This window comes from Centroberyx gerrardi, chromosome 20, assembly GCF_048128805.1.
Source record: "Centroberyx gerrardi isolate f3 chromosome 20, fCenGer3.hap1.cur.20231027, whole genome shotgun sequence".
Taxonomy (NCBI): Eukaryota; Metazoa; Chordata; class Actinopteri; order Beryciformes; family Berycidae; genus Centroberyx; species Centroberyx gerrardi.
In genome coordinates this window covers 9791745-9807826 of record NC_136016.1, presented here as the reverse complement: position 1 = coordinate 9807826, position 16082 = coordinate 9791745, and the positions used below count along the sequence as shown (strand labels likewise).

The 16082-nt window shown below is 43.8% G+C and overlaps 1 protein-coding gene across 5 annotated transcripts; it reads left to right on the top strand.

Moving 5' to 3' along the window:
* Positions 1–1406: 1406 nt before the first annotated feature.
* On the top strand, positions 1407–15559 carry qki2 (QKI, KH domain containing, RNA binding 2). 5 transcript variants are annotated; one of them, XR_011784681.2, is made up of 8 exons: positions 1407–1994; positions 5047–5195; positions 6502–6618; positions 8072–8215; positions 9510–9597; positions 9857–10135; positions 10674–11392; positions 13373–13437. XR_011784681.2 is itself a non-coding variant. In XM_071900651.2 (8 exons), the coding sequence occupies exons 1-8, from the start codon at positions 1853–1855 to the stop codon at positions 13393–13395; spliced, it is 1017 nt and encodes a 338-aa protein (XP_071756752.1). In that variant the 5' UTR covers positions 1407–1852; the 3' UTR covers positions 13396–15559. The 5 variants fall into 5 exon arrangements, 4 of the variants coding, with proteins under 4 accessions (XP_071756752.1, XP_071756751.1, XP_071756753.1 ...); XM_071900651.2 differs by having other exon boundaries at positions 11318–11392; positions 13373–15559; XM_071900650.2 differs by having other exon boundaries at positions 11315–11392; positions 13373–15559.
* The last annotated feature ends 523 nt before the right edge of the window (positions 15560–16082 follow it).

The window sequence follows — 16082 nt, the reverse complement described above, 5'->3', positions numbered from 1 at the left end:
GATAAAGTCATTGCATTGATGAATATATGCATTATTTCAGGCATATATTAATTATTTACAGTAATAATGGAAGTGCAAATGCAGTTGGGTCCTTATAGTGAAAGGGTGAACGACCTGTATATTGTAATATTAACAGAGGTTACTGGTTGACCTTGAGTTTTTCAAAGGTCAGAGACACTATGGCCTCCGGTTCATGGCGCCCATACAGGTCTAACAGCTATCACATCTTCAAAACTTTACTATAGCTGAATAAATATGGAGGACAGAAAGAAAAGCAGAGAGGGAGAGAGAGTGAAAGAGAGAGAAAGAGAGAGAGAGAGAGAGAGGGAGAGAGAGGGAGAGAGAGGCCAGTGACTGGTAGATGTGTGGACTGCTCAGAGGGGCATTGTTAGAGCCATGAGAGGACAATGCACTGCCCCCGCCCTGAATACTCGCCATACCAGCTGGCTAGCTATTACCAACACGACTGCCCCATTACAATTCCTGCAGCCACCTCCCCAAACCCTGACACACACACACACACACATACAGACACAGACACACATACAGATACAAACACACAGACACGGACGCACAGCATGCCCACACACCCTCAATCATATGCTTAGTCTTATAAGGCTAAAAACACACACGGTGTGATTGTTTGCGGGAATGCAGTGCGGTGTCTTGCTGGGTAAGGGGGCACAAAGAGGGCGTGGGGTCTCCCATAAACATTCACTGTACTGTCTTGGAGTGGACAGAGTGGGAAGCCAGTGCCTGCTGACAAAGGGCTGAAGTCAAGGCATGCCCGGGCACACGAGTCACACACACACACACACACACACACACTCACACCCGCACATTGTGTCCGCCTGTGTGCGCGTGCAACACAGTGCACACATGTGTGTGATTTACAACAAGTTAAGTATAGACCCTAGCACCTATCTGTCCCTTCAGCAATCCAGTGACATTCAGTCTCCATTGCCCAGCCACCCAGAGAGAACAAACGCAATCTCACACCATCGTATTATTTTAGGATCCTCCTGGTCAAAACCCAAACCCATGACAAAAGTCCTTAAAGTGGAAGGGTGTGAACAGGCAGGATTTGATGTTTGTGTAACACTATGAGAGGGCACCTGCATACACACACACTTCACAGCTCACCCACAATAAGTGATGGACAGTAACTGTTGCAGAACAGGTGTGCATACCTATGTAGGCCTATTATACTGTTATAGTGGTGGTGTGTGTGTGCGCGCGCGCGCGTGTGTGTGAGGGAGGGAGAGAGAGGGAGAGAGAGAGAGAAAGGGTGGGGGTTGGGAGCTGAGGGGCTGCTGAGGGGACGAGTGCAAGCCTCCTCCCCTGTAATGCCGGGAACGCGCAGCGCGCTCCAGAGCCGACTCGTGCTGCTATACTGTAATCATATGATAGGGACTCGATCCCCGCTGCAGAATACCGATACATCGGGCGGATAAACGGAGGATTGGGGCGGAGGAAAGTTGAAGGTAGATTTCAGCCTAAAAAGAAGTGCGTGAAAACTGATAAGCTGTCGCCGCAGTATCGCGTAGGAGAACAGAGCAAACTCCCAAAAAAGGAACTTTCTCAAACTCTGAAGAGAGTCGGATAGAGGGGGAAACCATTTGGAAAGAGGGCATATTCAGCACAGACGAGGTGTTTTCCAAAGGATAGTCGATTGAACTGGTGCTGCCGAGATTTATTTTCTTTGGACTTTTAGAGAGGCGGTCAGCGGGTCGTGGCCGGATCCCGTTGGGTTCTCGCATCTTTTTGCGGGGAGTTGTTTTTCCTCCAGTACCGAAGTTATCCCCCTTTTTGAGTAAAGTTCTACGTTAATTTAGTGCTCCAAAAAAAAGCCATGGTAGGGGAGACAGAGGTGAAGGAGAGACCCAAGTCCAGCCCGGACTATCTAATGCAGCTGATGAACGACAGGAAGGTGATGAGTTCCCTTCCCAACTTCAGCGGCATCTTCACGCATCTGGAGCGGCTCCTGGATGAAGGTAACTCGGCTTCGGTTCGGGGTTTAGCCCCCCTTCACTTCACCCTGCTGGGACTGTGAACAACACTTTATACATTTCAGAGAAGCTACTTTGTCTGTGTGTCTGCACTTGTTTTTCATAGGCAGACACACTGACTTCATAAATCAGTGTTGGGCTCGTTACTCAAAAAAGTAACGTTAGGGATTAACCGTTACTTTGCTGAACAGGCTACTCCTTGGCAGTAGTAATTCGTTATAGTGCTCGTTGCTAGGAAACGTACTGACGATGGTAATGATGTGTTTTTTACAATGGTAGCCTATTGCGTTTAGGCCACTTTGTAATTGAATTAATTCAAACAGCTCCGGTTGTAAATAGCATACCTACTCAATAAATCCACTCAACCGCAAACTTGAATCAAAAAATGATCATGAAACAGGTTGTGTGAATAGAGGTCTATGTGTCAGTCCCCACTGCCTTGAGTCATATGTCTAATTTGTTGTGAGCAGCAGATGAACACACACACACACACACACACACACACACACACACACTATCTCTCTCTCTCTCTCTCTCACACACACACACACACACACACACACACACTGAGGCAGTTGGTGCTGGGAACAAACAGACAGTTGTTAGTCTTTCCCAGTGACCTAATGCGCAGGCTTATGTGAATGTCGCAGCCCATCCCTGGGCAGGAACGAGAACATGTCAATGTGAAAAATATTTGATTTGAGGCTGTTTACAGGCCCAGAGGCTCGCTGTTTGTATAGCTGATCAATGTGTTTTACTTGTCAATAGATAACATTTTACAAGCCGCTCTGAAATGATACCAACACCAATACAAGTAAACAGTAAACAGGCAAGGCAGCACATGAAGAGCTCAGTTCCCTCATTACAATAACTTTACAATAGGATCCAGTGTGTAGAAGTGGTATCATTTTGACAACCAAACTATCATTTAAAGTTATTTAAATTTTGTGCTGTCAAATACTAGGTGTCCCTTTTATTAACTGGTACATATCTCGTCTTCTAGCAGTCGCTACAAGCCACCATACAGCAGTGTGTGTGCTACTGTTGTTGTATGTCAGGATCACAGAGGTCCTGGCTTGCGGGCTGTGACAAGTTGCATGACGCAGCAAGGTTGTTCTTGGACCAGTTGACCTCTACAGTCTGATAAATAGGCCAACTCGCATCTCCAGTTCTGTTTGCGACGAAGACTGAAACTCAAGCACATCCATCTCTCACACAATAATATAACACCCATTTTTAAAGCGAAAGGTGTATGGCACCCTTTTTTTTTTCCAACAAGGCTGCACCTTTTTTTTCTGAGTTGCAGCCTGTATGGATTTCTGTGGACAGTGCACTCAAGTTGTCCCTTTTCAACTTGGCTATTATGGACTCAGTACCCAGAAAGTTTCACATGAGAAAAGAGTAATAAGAAAGCTTGCCAATCTCAAACATTGTCAGGGTGTGTGTTTGCGGCGTATTTGGAAACGCTGCGGTCCAGTCTATATATAAACTCATGACAGGTTGAAGTGTTGAGATAAGGCCTGTTATAGCGCTCCCCTTTATCTTCCTGTCCGTCTACTCTCTTGTTCTTCCTTCAACTTCTCTCACTTCTCGTTTTCCTCCAGCACATTATACCCCCTGTTCAGCTCAAGTGTGACTTTTAAGTCCCGCTTGTGTGTGCGCGCATGTTGTGTTTTTAATAGTCACCTTAGGTCAGAATAGGTTATTAGAGGATCATAGTTGTCATTGTAGCTGTGGCTGTAATTATAGAGTCCTACTGTAGTTATTATGGTCAGACTTATCTCTCACAGAGCAGGGAGACATGCCTGTCAGCCTGCTTAGGTCAGATGATATTTGTGCCTCGAGGCAGCTATTCTGTCTATGTCTGTGTGTGTGTGTGTGTGTGTGTGTGTGTGTGTGTGTGTGTGTGTGTGTGTGTGTGTGTGCGTGTTCAAACCGGGGGCCTGTGCGTATGTGTCGCGTATGTGTGTCGGTGGTGCAGTAGCCAGTTATTATAGTGCTAGCATGCCATTACAAATGCATCATAGGCTAGCATTGGTCATTTGAGCCGGCACTAAACAAACAGACAGGCAGAAAAACACAGTCGGCTGCATTTAAAATAAAGGTTCTTCTGCACACAATTCAAGCTATAGATGTGATTTAATTGATCTTGATACCAAAATCGGTGGCTTAGGTTGATTTATTAATTTTATTAAAATGGAAAAGAAATTTCAGTTTTTTTCTAAGGTATGAATCCAATAAATAGCATATTTCATGTGTTTTTTCATCACATTCTTTGAAGAGATTCTATAATGAAACATTTTTTTATAAATGAAGCCCAGTGTCTTTCTATCCCAGCAGTCCAATGCCTCGTCTGTCTGTGGCTGTTGAATAACTGTCTTCTCTCTGTGTCCTCAACCTGCACTTCATAGTTACAGTAGGTCACTGTGACTCCCAGTAGTACAATTTTTTCATATTATTTACTGAGTGAAAAGGGGAACAGTGTGTGTGTTTATCTGTGTGTGTGTGTGTGTGTGTGTGTGTGTGTGTGTGTGTAAAACCCTGCTGAAGAAAGAGACAGAAAGAGAGAAATTGTCGGTAATAGATCAGGCCTGATTGCTGAGCACTCAGTGGTTAGATTCTACATCGTGGTGCAGAATGCATGTGACTGTCTGCCTGTCTGTCTGCCTGTCTGTCTGTCTGTCTGTCTGTCTGCCTGTCTGTCTGTCTGCCTGTCTGTCTGCCTGTCTGTCTGTCTGTTTGTCTGTCTGTCTGTTTGTCTGTCTGTCTGTTTGTCTGTCTGTATGCAATGACACTCAGAGCCTCCTGCAATTCTAATGATGATGAATCATCATCCAAAGAAGCCGACGGACTGAAGAATTGTGAAAGTTGTTGCCCCCCAGACTTAGATAAGCCCACCCATCTTTATTCATGAACATCCTCAACTCAACTCTATTTACTCAACTTAACTCTCTCTCCCCCTCTCTCCCTCTCTCTCCCTCTCTCTCCCCCTCTCTCCCTCTCTCTCCCTCTCTCTCTCCTTCTCCCTCTCTCTCAGAGATCGGTAGGGTACGCAAGGACATGTACAATGACACAATGAATGGAGGCATGTTGAATGGGCGGGACTTTGAGGAGCTTCCTGAAGGGATCGGTCCCGTGTCTCAGCTGCAGGAGAAGCTCTACGTGCCCGTCAAAGAACACCCAGACGTGAGTGGCCAGATCCGTGACCTTTGACCTTTGGAAGAGCTTTTATTGACTTTCCACTCTTGTCGCTTTATCTCCTCCAGTTAACAAAAACGCTGTCCGAAAGTTGGATTAGTGATTACCGCAGGGACTTTTCGCCTAAAATGTTATCTCAAAGCTGATGATAATGTAATCTAAAACAAAACGTGGGTAAACTATGTCGCTGGTGACCCTAATAAGATGAAAAACTACTAATTTACAAAGATATTTTCTGAGTAGTATTAATTTATGTTTTATTTCCTCAGAAAGGCAACAATTTGACGTAAATCCCACCATTATGACACCACTTACAATGACACATGCCACAATTTTATGTACCTAAATATTTACAACATCTCAAAAAGGCAGATTAACTATTTTCCCATATATAAAGACAAGGTGAAGTGACTTTGCCCTCCAGTCCGTCCCCGCTCACACCTACAGTATGTAAATCTTAAGCACTTCTATATGAGCTGCTTTGGTTTAGATGAATGGCTCACATGATCTCCTCCATTCATCAGCTCCTCTGCTCACCAATCACTAAATACAATGACAGGCTGTCCTCGTTCACATGACAGGAGACTAACAGGACACACACACACACACACACACACACACACAGAGTGGAACGGTTGAGATCAAGGTTAAATATAGAGAGCAGTTCCTCTCTCTAGATGCCTTGTGTGTGTGTGTGTGTGTGTGTGTGTGTGTGTGCGGTCTTTATGTATGTGTCTGTGGTGTTTTGGTGCGAGTCAAGGGTTGTCTTAGAGAATGAGGAGAATGCGTAGCCACCCTTACAGAAGTGAGTGTTAGGTTACGAAACATATTGACACACACAGGGAGACTTCACTGGAGAAATAAAGGGAGGAGGTGGCTGGACATTTGTTAAGAGAGAAGCATATGAAGAGAGACAGAGGGGGGGAGAGAGAGAGAGAGAGAGAGAGACAGAGGCAAAGAAAACAAACACACACACACACATACATACACAGAGAGGGGCAGCTGTCTAGTTAATCACTCAGTCTTAGTGACAGATAAGGTTAAGAGAACGCCGCTGTCCTGCCATGCCACCAGCACCAGCACCAGCCAGCACACATATAATGAGCTATTTTTGTCTCCCTTAGTAACACACACACACACACACACCACAGATGCACAAACACCACATGCACACTCATAGCACATGCAAATGCACAAAGACAGTTTCCCCTCTGTGAATGGCCGTATGATGTATGTCTTGTCTCCATGCCTTACTTCCCCCAGGCCTCTGTGTGACTGTGTTTTGGTCTTGTAGTTCAACTTTGTAGGGAGAATCCTGGGCCCACGTGGACTGACAGCCAAACAACTGGAGGCAGAGACGGGCTGCAAGATCATGGTGCGAGGAAAGGGCTCCATGAGAGACAAGAAGAAGGTACACACACACACACACACAAAATATGTCCTCTCATCCTCCCATTGTCAAGTCAAGTCAACTTCACTTATATAGCGCCTTAAACACCAAACACTTCACAAGGTTAAAAGAAAAAGTGAACGGAGCAAGAAACAATCTAAACAGACATATCTATCTATCTATCTATCTATCTATCTATCTATCTATCTATTTACAGGGTGTCTGCGGGTCTAAAAGATAAATTATCTAAATTTAAGGCCTTTAAGTATTAAAATGTCTTGAACACAGTTATTAGAGGTGTTATTGTTTCACCATGCCATGCCAGGTTTCTTTCTGATGTTCACTCTAAGATTAATACAGAACAGTGTCAGTATCACAATACGAAAAACATGTTTGGTTTTGTATTTTTCTCATATCATATCTGCCTTACTAAACACAATTGGACTTCATGTCCCCTAACACACACAGACAATTTTCTTATGTCATTTTTCTTACACTGCTCATTTATATTTTCAGAACTTCAATCGGAAATAGCCAGGTTTAGCCAGCTTTGTTTTTTTATTTTGGTTTTTAAACTAGTCTTAAATTCAATTCCAGGTAGCATTAAATAGGTGGTAAAAAACCTTCAATTTGGGTAAATCTATCTATCTATCTATCTATCTATCTCGCCCTCTCTTTCTGTCCTTCCTCCTCTCATGATGAGTTTTCGTTGCTCAGTTTTTCCCTCCTGTCCTGGTGTTCGGTCCATCTGTCCTCCCTTCCTCTCCCCTGGTGTCTGGTGTTGGACGGAGCCGGCGTGAGCTTTCCAAACGGCAGGTGGAGCAAGTCCAGCATTCCATCCCCCTCTCTCCAGAACATTCCCTACCCCGCACGCCCCTCAGAGAGAGAGAGAGAGAGAGAGAGAGAGACAGAAAGGAAGGGAAACAGAGACACAGTGGGAGGCAGCAGGGAGGGGAGATAGAGAGATGTTGACTTTTAGTGTTCTTTAAAATGAAACATCCCACTTAAAAAAACATACAGAGAGGATACAAACTCCCAACACGCCGTAATGAGGCGGAAGGCTACCTAGTTTCAATTTTAACAGAGAGAGAGAGAGAGATAGAGGGGAAAACGATAAGATAGAGAGCAGTGGGAAAGAATGGTGGGAGAGGACAAGGTACAAGGGAGGGAGGGGAAGGATTAAAGGAGGTGAGACAGAAAGAGTGCAGGATCTACCCCCCATTAAAATGCAACACGAAAATAGCTTACCCACTGAAGAGCGACATGGTTATTTCATGAGTTTGATAACGCATTGCCTCCCAAGTTGCGCATGACATCACCTTGAACTGTGTGTGTGTGTGTGTTTTCAAGTGTTTTGAGGCCCATCCAAGAGGACGGGCCAAAGAAGAAAAGCGAAATTCTGTCTCTCTCTGCAATAATAGATAGCCAGGCCTTGTGGCGCATTCAAAAAGCATTTCAAACATGTGTGTTTCAGGAGGAGATGAACAGAGGGAAGCCCAACTGGGAGCACCTCAGTGAGGACCTGCACGTCCTGATCACGGTGGAGGACACGCACAACCGCGCCCAGATCAAACTGCAGCGGGCCACCGCCGAGGTCAAGAAACTCCTCATCCCCGCTGTGAGTAACACACCGACCTGCAGCAGCAACCGGTGGAAACTGTGTGGCTGGATGAGAAGTTCGGGGTGTTGGTATGCATGTGTGTGGCTGGAAGGGGGAAGGGGATTGTCGGTCCAAGTGTGTGTGTGTCTTTTTTTTTTGTGTTTTTGTGTGTGTCTTTCGGCCCGTATGGGTGTGTGTGTGTGTGTGTCTCTGTGTGTATGAGAGAGTGTGTGTAAGGGGTTAGGGTAATTAGGGAACACGCATAAAGGGGTTTCCATGGTAACCCCGGGTTGTTTGAAAGGCTGAGGGAATGAATGGAGAGTCTGTTCACTCGTTCTCCCCACTCCATCACTCCTTTCACTCGTTCACAACTCACTTCATTCCCAACTACTGGCTACAGTATTCCTTTTTCTCCCAGGATTTTTTTTGTTGTTGTCCACACAAGAGAACATTTTGATTGCGCTCCTCAACATTTCTCACATTCTCCAGCCCACCTACTCCCGCCCCGCCGCCCCCCCCCACACAAGCGGACACACAAGTGCGCATACGTGAGGACAAGCAAGAAATCAAATCACAAGGCTCCTTCCTTCTTCCCTGACATTATTTGTAACAATGGAAATAGACTGAACAGAGCAGCAGAGGAATGTCTGTGGCAGCAACCGGCCGTCACTCTCCACTCCAATCACAGCACAGTATCAGCCAACCCCAAAGGTTAAAGGGGGAGGAGGTGTCTAGGCCGTCAGGAACACAACACCTGTTAGTCTCAGTGTGTGTGTGTGTGTGTGTGTGTGTGTGTGCATCTCTGTATGTCTGATTCTGTGTGCATGCATGCGTGTAGGTTCAGGTTAATGATATCTATTAGTTTAACCTTGCCGACCTTGCTGTCCAACTGTAAATCAGTCAAGCTGTTCACAGAACTGCAACCCGAGCTTCAGCTAACGTGTTTGACACTGAATATGTCCTGTGTGTGGTGGTGACTTGTGTTCAAGGTCTGGTCAGCTCCATTTCAGACAATGGAAGAATTAAACTGAAAGTCCAGCACAACAACAATGAAAGCAGTCATTTCACCTCCTACTCTTTCAAGAAAAAAAACATTTCAACTGCACTAAGAGCATAATTAGTTTTAGAATATATTCAAATACTTCACACTGACTTTTTGACCAAACAGCAACAATAAGTCTCTCAAAACTTCATTCATTTGCATGTCAAATGGGTGAATGTTGATGGAGTTGAGGGGCTCGCTAAGGAAGCTGATTGTCTTGCTGTGCTTGTGTGTGTGTGTGTGTGTGTGTGTGTGTGTGTGTGTGTGCAGGCTGAGGGGGAGGACAGTCTGAAGAAGATGCAGTTGATGGAGCTGGCCATTCTCAATGGAACCTACAGAGACGCCAATATCAAGACACGTAAGGATGACATCATAGCTATCTTGTGGGTGTGTGTGTGTGGGGGGGGGGATTGACAAAGGAAGGGTCGAGGCTCTTGGTACAGCAGTGTACTGTATATATGAACAATGCCTCTGTTTCTCCTGTTAAATAGACTGTTTGTGTGCTTTTTGTCCTCTCCTCTTCTTCCATGTCTATTGTGTGTGCTTTGTGTGTACATGCGTGTGGGTGTGTGCATATTTGTGTGTGCTTGTGCTTGTGTTTGTGTGTGCATGTACAGCCACCCTGGCCTTCCCTCTAGCATCCCCTCAGGCACCCCGAATCATCACAGGCCCGTCACCCGTCCTGCCTCCCGCCCTGCGGAACCCCGCCCCTGTCACCACGCCAACCCTCATGCCCCTGATTCGTCAGATCCAGAGCTCCGCCCTCATGCCGGGAGGCAGTCCTCACTTGGTGCAGCAAGCGCCAGAATCCGGAATCATCTACGCACCCTACGATTATCCCTACACACTCACGCCCTCCATACTGGAATACCCCATTGACTCAACTGGAGTATTAGGTAAATACATCCAATTTGTTCATCTACACCGCAGCATATTGACCTTATTCACATGGCGGCCATTTTGAATACTTGGGGTGGGAAACTATACCTGGAAGAGCAAGTCCAGCTCGCTCTGTCCTCGTACTGTTGTATACATCATACAAACATTTATCATTTCACAGATTTCCCACTGAAAAACATATCTGAAACAAATGGAGCTCAAGAATCCAGAGTGATATGTTTTTACATTTTAATATATTTAGTTCATTATCGCTAGCTATCAGAGTCTAGTCTAGCTAGCTAGCTAGTAGCTAGTAACTCACTTCCTTGCTAAATTCAAAAGGTCGTGTTGTTGTTCTTGAGATTGCTAACTAATTTGGTAACTGGTAGGTTTATCTGTATTTTACTTAAACACATCTCACTTATGTGTTTAAGTAATGCTACTTTGATATATATTTTAATGTTGTTCAAAATGGCTGCTGTGTGAATAAGGTCCATAAGACGCATGTTAAAGCTCCCTGCTGTGCTAATTGCACCTTCTCTCTTTGTTTTGCAGGTATGGCTTTCCCAACCAAAGGCTAAGCGATAGCAACCCCTCCTAGCACACACATGGACTGGCTCGCAGACCCCTACACATGTGCCCTACACAGCAAACACACAAAGTTTGCTTACACTTAGGATGACAGATTCTTTGACAGTCATACTGTAGTGACTTCACTCATGACTCTGTTGATCTCTTCTCTGTATTAGCAGACTTGCTGACTAGTGTTGTGGTGTGATAGCATAACCTATTTAACGTTTTTTTAATAGCCCAGCTTCAGCTTGTAATTTTAACACATTTTAGTGAACACGTTTTAAACATTTTAGCGCGGCTGTTTGTGATTTAGTGTGTTAAAACTTATTTGGAGCGGAGAGCTATAGAGTGACCTTGACTACAGCCAAGGTTGAATCTTCTAGTCAGCCTTAGCGAGAAATTAGTGGTTTGGACTAATGTTTACTTTTCGGGGATAAAAATAAGAGGAGTATTATAGACCACAAAACGACGACGTTGTGACGTTTTCCTTATTTTCACCCTTAACCTTAAACACTTTGTAAATGCCTGGTTTTACTGATGTTGGTGCCATGGGTGGACTGTTTGATGTCTCTCTGATGAGTAACCTGCTGTGTTCTGTTTTGGCGATGTCATTGCGCTGTTAGCAGGTGCCATGACCACTAAGGTACGACGCCACGACATGAGAATCCATCCTTACCAAAGGGTAGTGACCACAGACAGAGGTTAGTTAGCTCACCAGCCACTCTGTATGTGTGTGTATGTGTGTGTATGTGTGTGTGTGTGTGTGTGCGGACCAATGGACCAATGGACCAATGTCAGTTTACATGTGTGTATAATATGGCATGCCTAAAAAGAAATAACAATATCAGCAAAAAGGTCACACACTGAACCAGTTAGGATGTAAACTGTGAAGCAGTATTTGCCTCAGTGAAAGTGAAATAAGTGAGCAGAATGGGAGAAACCATGTCAGGGGTGACAGCTGCGGCGGTTATCTTCGCCCGCCTGTCCGATAAACTGGAAGGCTTGTAGGCCAGGACCCTCTCAATTAGAATGGACCGCTCCATTCATGTGACTTCAGTCCTCGTGACTCTAGATTTGGAGTCCTCTCTGTCAGAAGCTTCATGTTGTTGTTTATCTCTTCATTACTACTTTTTGACCGACAAATAAGCAGTTTTATTTATACCCAACTTATCATTCCAACAGTTAGATTTCCGCAAACTGTTTTTTTATTAATTAATTACTGTGTTGTGCCCAATGACTATATGACACTTTACAGTGATTGTCTTTTTATGAGGGTCATTCAATTAGAGTGCGATATGATATTTGGTTTTTACTACTAAAACACAGCGTGTGATGACTACTGAAGTCTGTGTTACAAGCTCTTTTGTATGATATACTGTTGTTTGTGGTCTTATCAGTTGCCCACTGGACTTTATCAATGGGGCTGTTTACATCTTTCATATATTTCTTAGCCAGAGTGGTGCTGTTGCCATGTATTTAGCTGCAAAATAAATTTGTATATAGGGATTTTACAGATTTTAAGTGCTTTTTTGAAGCTTATGAAACAAGATTGCTTGGAAATACTTGTAGTATTTTTAGTTTTTTTTAAGTTTTTTTTTTAGTTTTCAAATTTTTGTTTTTGTTTTTACAGTATGCTTTTTATAGGTGAAGTGTCTCCATGTATCCTTGTAAACTTCAAACCTTTTTCAAAGTGTGTAGCTGTTACTGTTTAGTCACAGTGAGGGTGGCAGTGAAGGCAGTATTTTGCTATCTGTATTTAAAATGAGGTGACCCTCTCATTTCACTGGCCTCGTGACTGTTTTATGCAATAGAAATGGACTAGCTAGCTACAATATGTGTGTGTGAGCAGTGGTGCTCTTGTTGTACACAATGGACAAAAAACACTAAAAGGCAATAAAGTTGAATATTGAAAAAAAATCTCCAAAAACAAACAAAGCCTCTAAATTATTGTAGTTAGAAAATGTCTATTTGATAATTGATTTCTTAATTCCCTCTAAAATCACCATCTCTTAACCTCTCATCGCTGTCTCTTACAAGGGGCCTCTTTGCTTACTGTAGTCACTAGGTGCTGCTCTAATACTTCATAGCAGACGGATCAAATCATAATCAATAAACCTTTACTTAATCACAACAGTTAATCATCAAGATCTTACACCTGCTGCTAAACAACAGCTCTAATTGTCAGTAAGTCAAAGCATTCCTGAGGCCCAGACACCTTCTTTAGAGATAAAGGTCACTCTCTCACCCACATGAAACCATGCTGTCTCCTTCTCTGTCCATGGTTTCACTGTCTGTCTGTGCTAGGCGTAGCCCAGCTAGCATGAGTAGTATCACTGTAGCAGCAGTCACACCATGGGAGGGGTATCTCCCAAAACTTAACCTTACAAACACCTTCATAAGCACACATGAGCATCTCTAACTAGCCATTCCTTATGTCAACCCTCCGTGGCTGATGTAAGTCTTTCTGAATGGTTATGCAGCGCTCATGAAGGTGAAGACGTACTGTAGTGCCCCTCTCACTATGTGACTGCACTAGATCTGCCTTGTTGTCATCCTGACGCCACTAGCTGACACTAATCTCTCTTCTATCTTTTTTCTTTTTATGTCCCCCTTTATGTCCCCTTTTTGTTTCCTTCGTTTTTTCCACGTCTGTCCGTCTCTGTCTGTCTGTCTAACTCTAGCTGCCACGGCAACTAACCCATGACCCTTGACCTTCTGACCTTTCCGCCCACTGATGACCCACCCATCTCTGCCCGCTGGCGTGTTCATTGGCCCAAGGCCCCGCCACTCCCCCAGCTCAGCCAACCAGAGACCAGCACATTGGGAACAACCTGGCTGCTTCTGTCTAACCAGCCAACCAGAGGACAGCGATCATGGGAATAAACCTCACAGGACCCGCCCATCACCAAGTCCTAACCAAACGTGCCTTCCTTCCAAAAGTCCAAAGCCAAACTATCACTCTAGAAATCTTTCATTTTCCATCCCACAGTCAAAATCCCAATCCACTCTTAGGCGTTGTCGTTCATAACCAGTCGACTTCCCTGGTGACCTCTCCCAAACCCCCGGCTGTGCCAAACTGTCCTGTCTCTCTGAGCTGCCTGGTCTGATGGCCCAGCTCCAGCCCCTGATCTGCACCCCGCTGCCCTCAGTCCATGTGATGCAATAATAATGACTACATTAATAGCATGGTAACTATACTGATGATAATTGTACTTATCCAGCGCATTGACCCTCCATGAACACTAAACTTAAAGGGATATTTTGATATTTTGTATTTAATTATTTTTCTTCATCAGTCACTTGTCACACACTGTGGGAAACGTTTCTACATTTGTGCTTCAGCTACCTCCAAACATGGCTTGCAGCCATCAGTATCCACTAGTTTGAATGAGGAATGCTAACAAGCCGCTGTTCGGTTAACTGAAATGCCAGCGCAGAACCTTTTTCACCGTAATGTGGCAAGCACTCAATAAGGAAAAATAACAAACTGAAATCCCAAATCCCTTTGAGAGTTTCTAAGTAGGTAAAGCATCACTGCTACACAGATGCAGGCATGTAACCCTCTCATGTTTACCAGATCTTGCTTCCTCTCCTGGATTAGACTTAAAAAAAAAGACTTAACTCTGCCTTTCTGCACAACAGTGAGTCGACATATATACATGCCACGCCTGTGCTCACTTACAGATACGCACACACCCACACACAGAGGGAAGATTGCACTCCTTTTGTCTAAATGTAGAGGACTTCCACAACGATGCCTTTGCCTTTATCGCACTACAGTATTGTATGAGCTTGAACAACAGTGCCTTTATTTATTGAAAGCGACGGAACGATGTTACACCTAAATATGTTTTTAACTACATTATGGCTTCATGCCCAGCATGACAGAGATAATGCCATTAGGTTTTAATGCAGATGAATCAGGTCAGAATGAAATGTGTTGCAGCCTAACTGACATCTACATTATATGGCTTTACATACATAACTCTTCTCAATTCATAGCATAGTGCCAAAAAAGTGGCTCAACTGAATTGGAAGTGCATTGCAGTATTTCAGCAGCTGCCATATCAGTAGGTTTCATTGAGCTCCAGTTACAGCGTCTGATATGTTTATGTGAGGACGGGAGGCCTCATCAGAACAGTGTTATATTTTAGTTCTTTATGTTTGGTTGATTATTTTGTCGTTTTGTTTATGCAGACAGATTTGTCCGTACATATATTTGCATGTGTATCCACTTTTTGAGAACACATACAATCTGGTGGGTGTGTGTTACTTTTGTACGAGAGATCCACCGTTCCTTCAAGTGCACACAAACCAACTGATGCCTTTTATGAAAAATCATGGAGTCATATTCATAACATCTGTAACAAGTTTATAATGTATTTTTATATTCTATTTTGTACGTGAAAATAACATTAAATGACCTTTTCAGATAAGAACATTATGCCTTATTACGGAGAATAATTTGATGAATATAACTATTCTGTATCCTTCATGTTATCAACCATTGTGACGTTCATTAGTAATCTTGTAACATTGCATTCTCAATGTCCTGATATACTGGAGTTTCTGATGTTCTCTGTATTAACTTTGAGCCTTTGAGATCAGCGTTGCTTCCCTTCTGTGCCTTCTGTATATAAGTGTGACAATTAACAGTGTAGTACAACATTAATCTACTCTTCAGTGCCAAGTATAGGCTACTAACTGTCACCACTTCTGTGATTATTAACCACTTTAATGATATCTGTCTCTGCTTTGGATTCTTTTAAGATGCAACATGTGTGTCTAAGAATAAAAAAACAAGATATGTGTTGAACAGTGAACTTTAACTTTTTAAGTATTCTGAGTAGGAATAACTCTTTGTACTGGAAGGCAATTTAGCACACTATTAAACTCATAGTTGTAAAACTAACAAACTTTGTTGCTTTTTCTCTGTAGCACTTAATTATGCAAGTCAGCTTCCTTTCTGCATACTAATCTTCAGACACTCCTTAGATACTGGAGGAAAACTCTCTCAGTGTGGTATGACTCAATCGACCCGTTGGCAACAGTAATACACAAGATACTTCACACTAAATGCAGGCAACACAGCCATAACATGTTTCCTCTCACTTCTCCTTTCTGTGTTTTTGTCTTCCCTCTTTGCTTTCTCTCTGTCTCTCTCTGCTATTTATGTGTAGCGTTACAGAGATGTGTGTAATGAGAGAGAACAAAACACCCCCCGGCTCACCATGGTTTCCTAGAGGCACGCAGCTGTACGGGTGAAAAGGGGGTTTCAGGTTAGGAGCGCTGGACGGCTGGGGAATTGAAGGGAAATCGATTGTGCAAGCTCGCCCTCAAACATCTGCAGAGTAAATATCACACAGGATCACGGTCTCTCCCTGAAGTGTA

What these genes read in the sequence shown, in the direction of transcription:
- qki2 (XM_071900650.2), top strand. Translation starts at nt 1,853, where the DNA reads ATGGTAGGGGAGACAGAGGTGAAGGAGAGACCCAAGTCCAGCCCGGAC. An exon ending in AGACGCCAATATCAAGACAC is followed by an intron (nt 9,598 to 9,856) that starts GTAAGGATGACA and finishes GTGCATGTACAG; the next exon opens with CCACCCTGGCCTTCCCTCTA. An exon ending in GGTAGTGACCACAGACAGAG is followed by an intron (nt 11,393 to 13,372) that starts GTTAGTTAGCTC and finishes GTCTAACTCTAG; the next exon opens with CTGCCACGGCAACTAACCCA.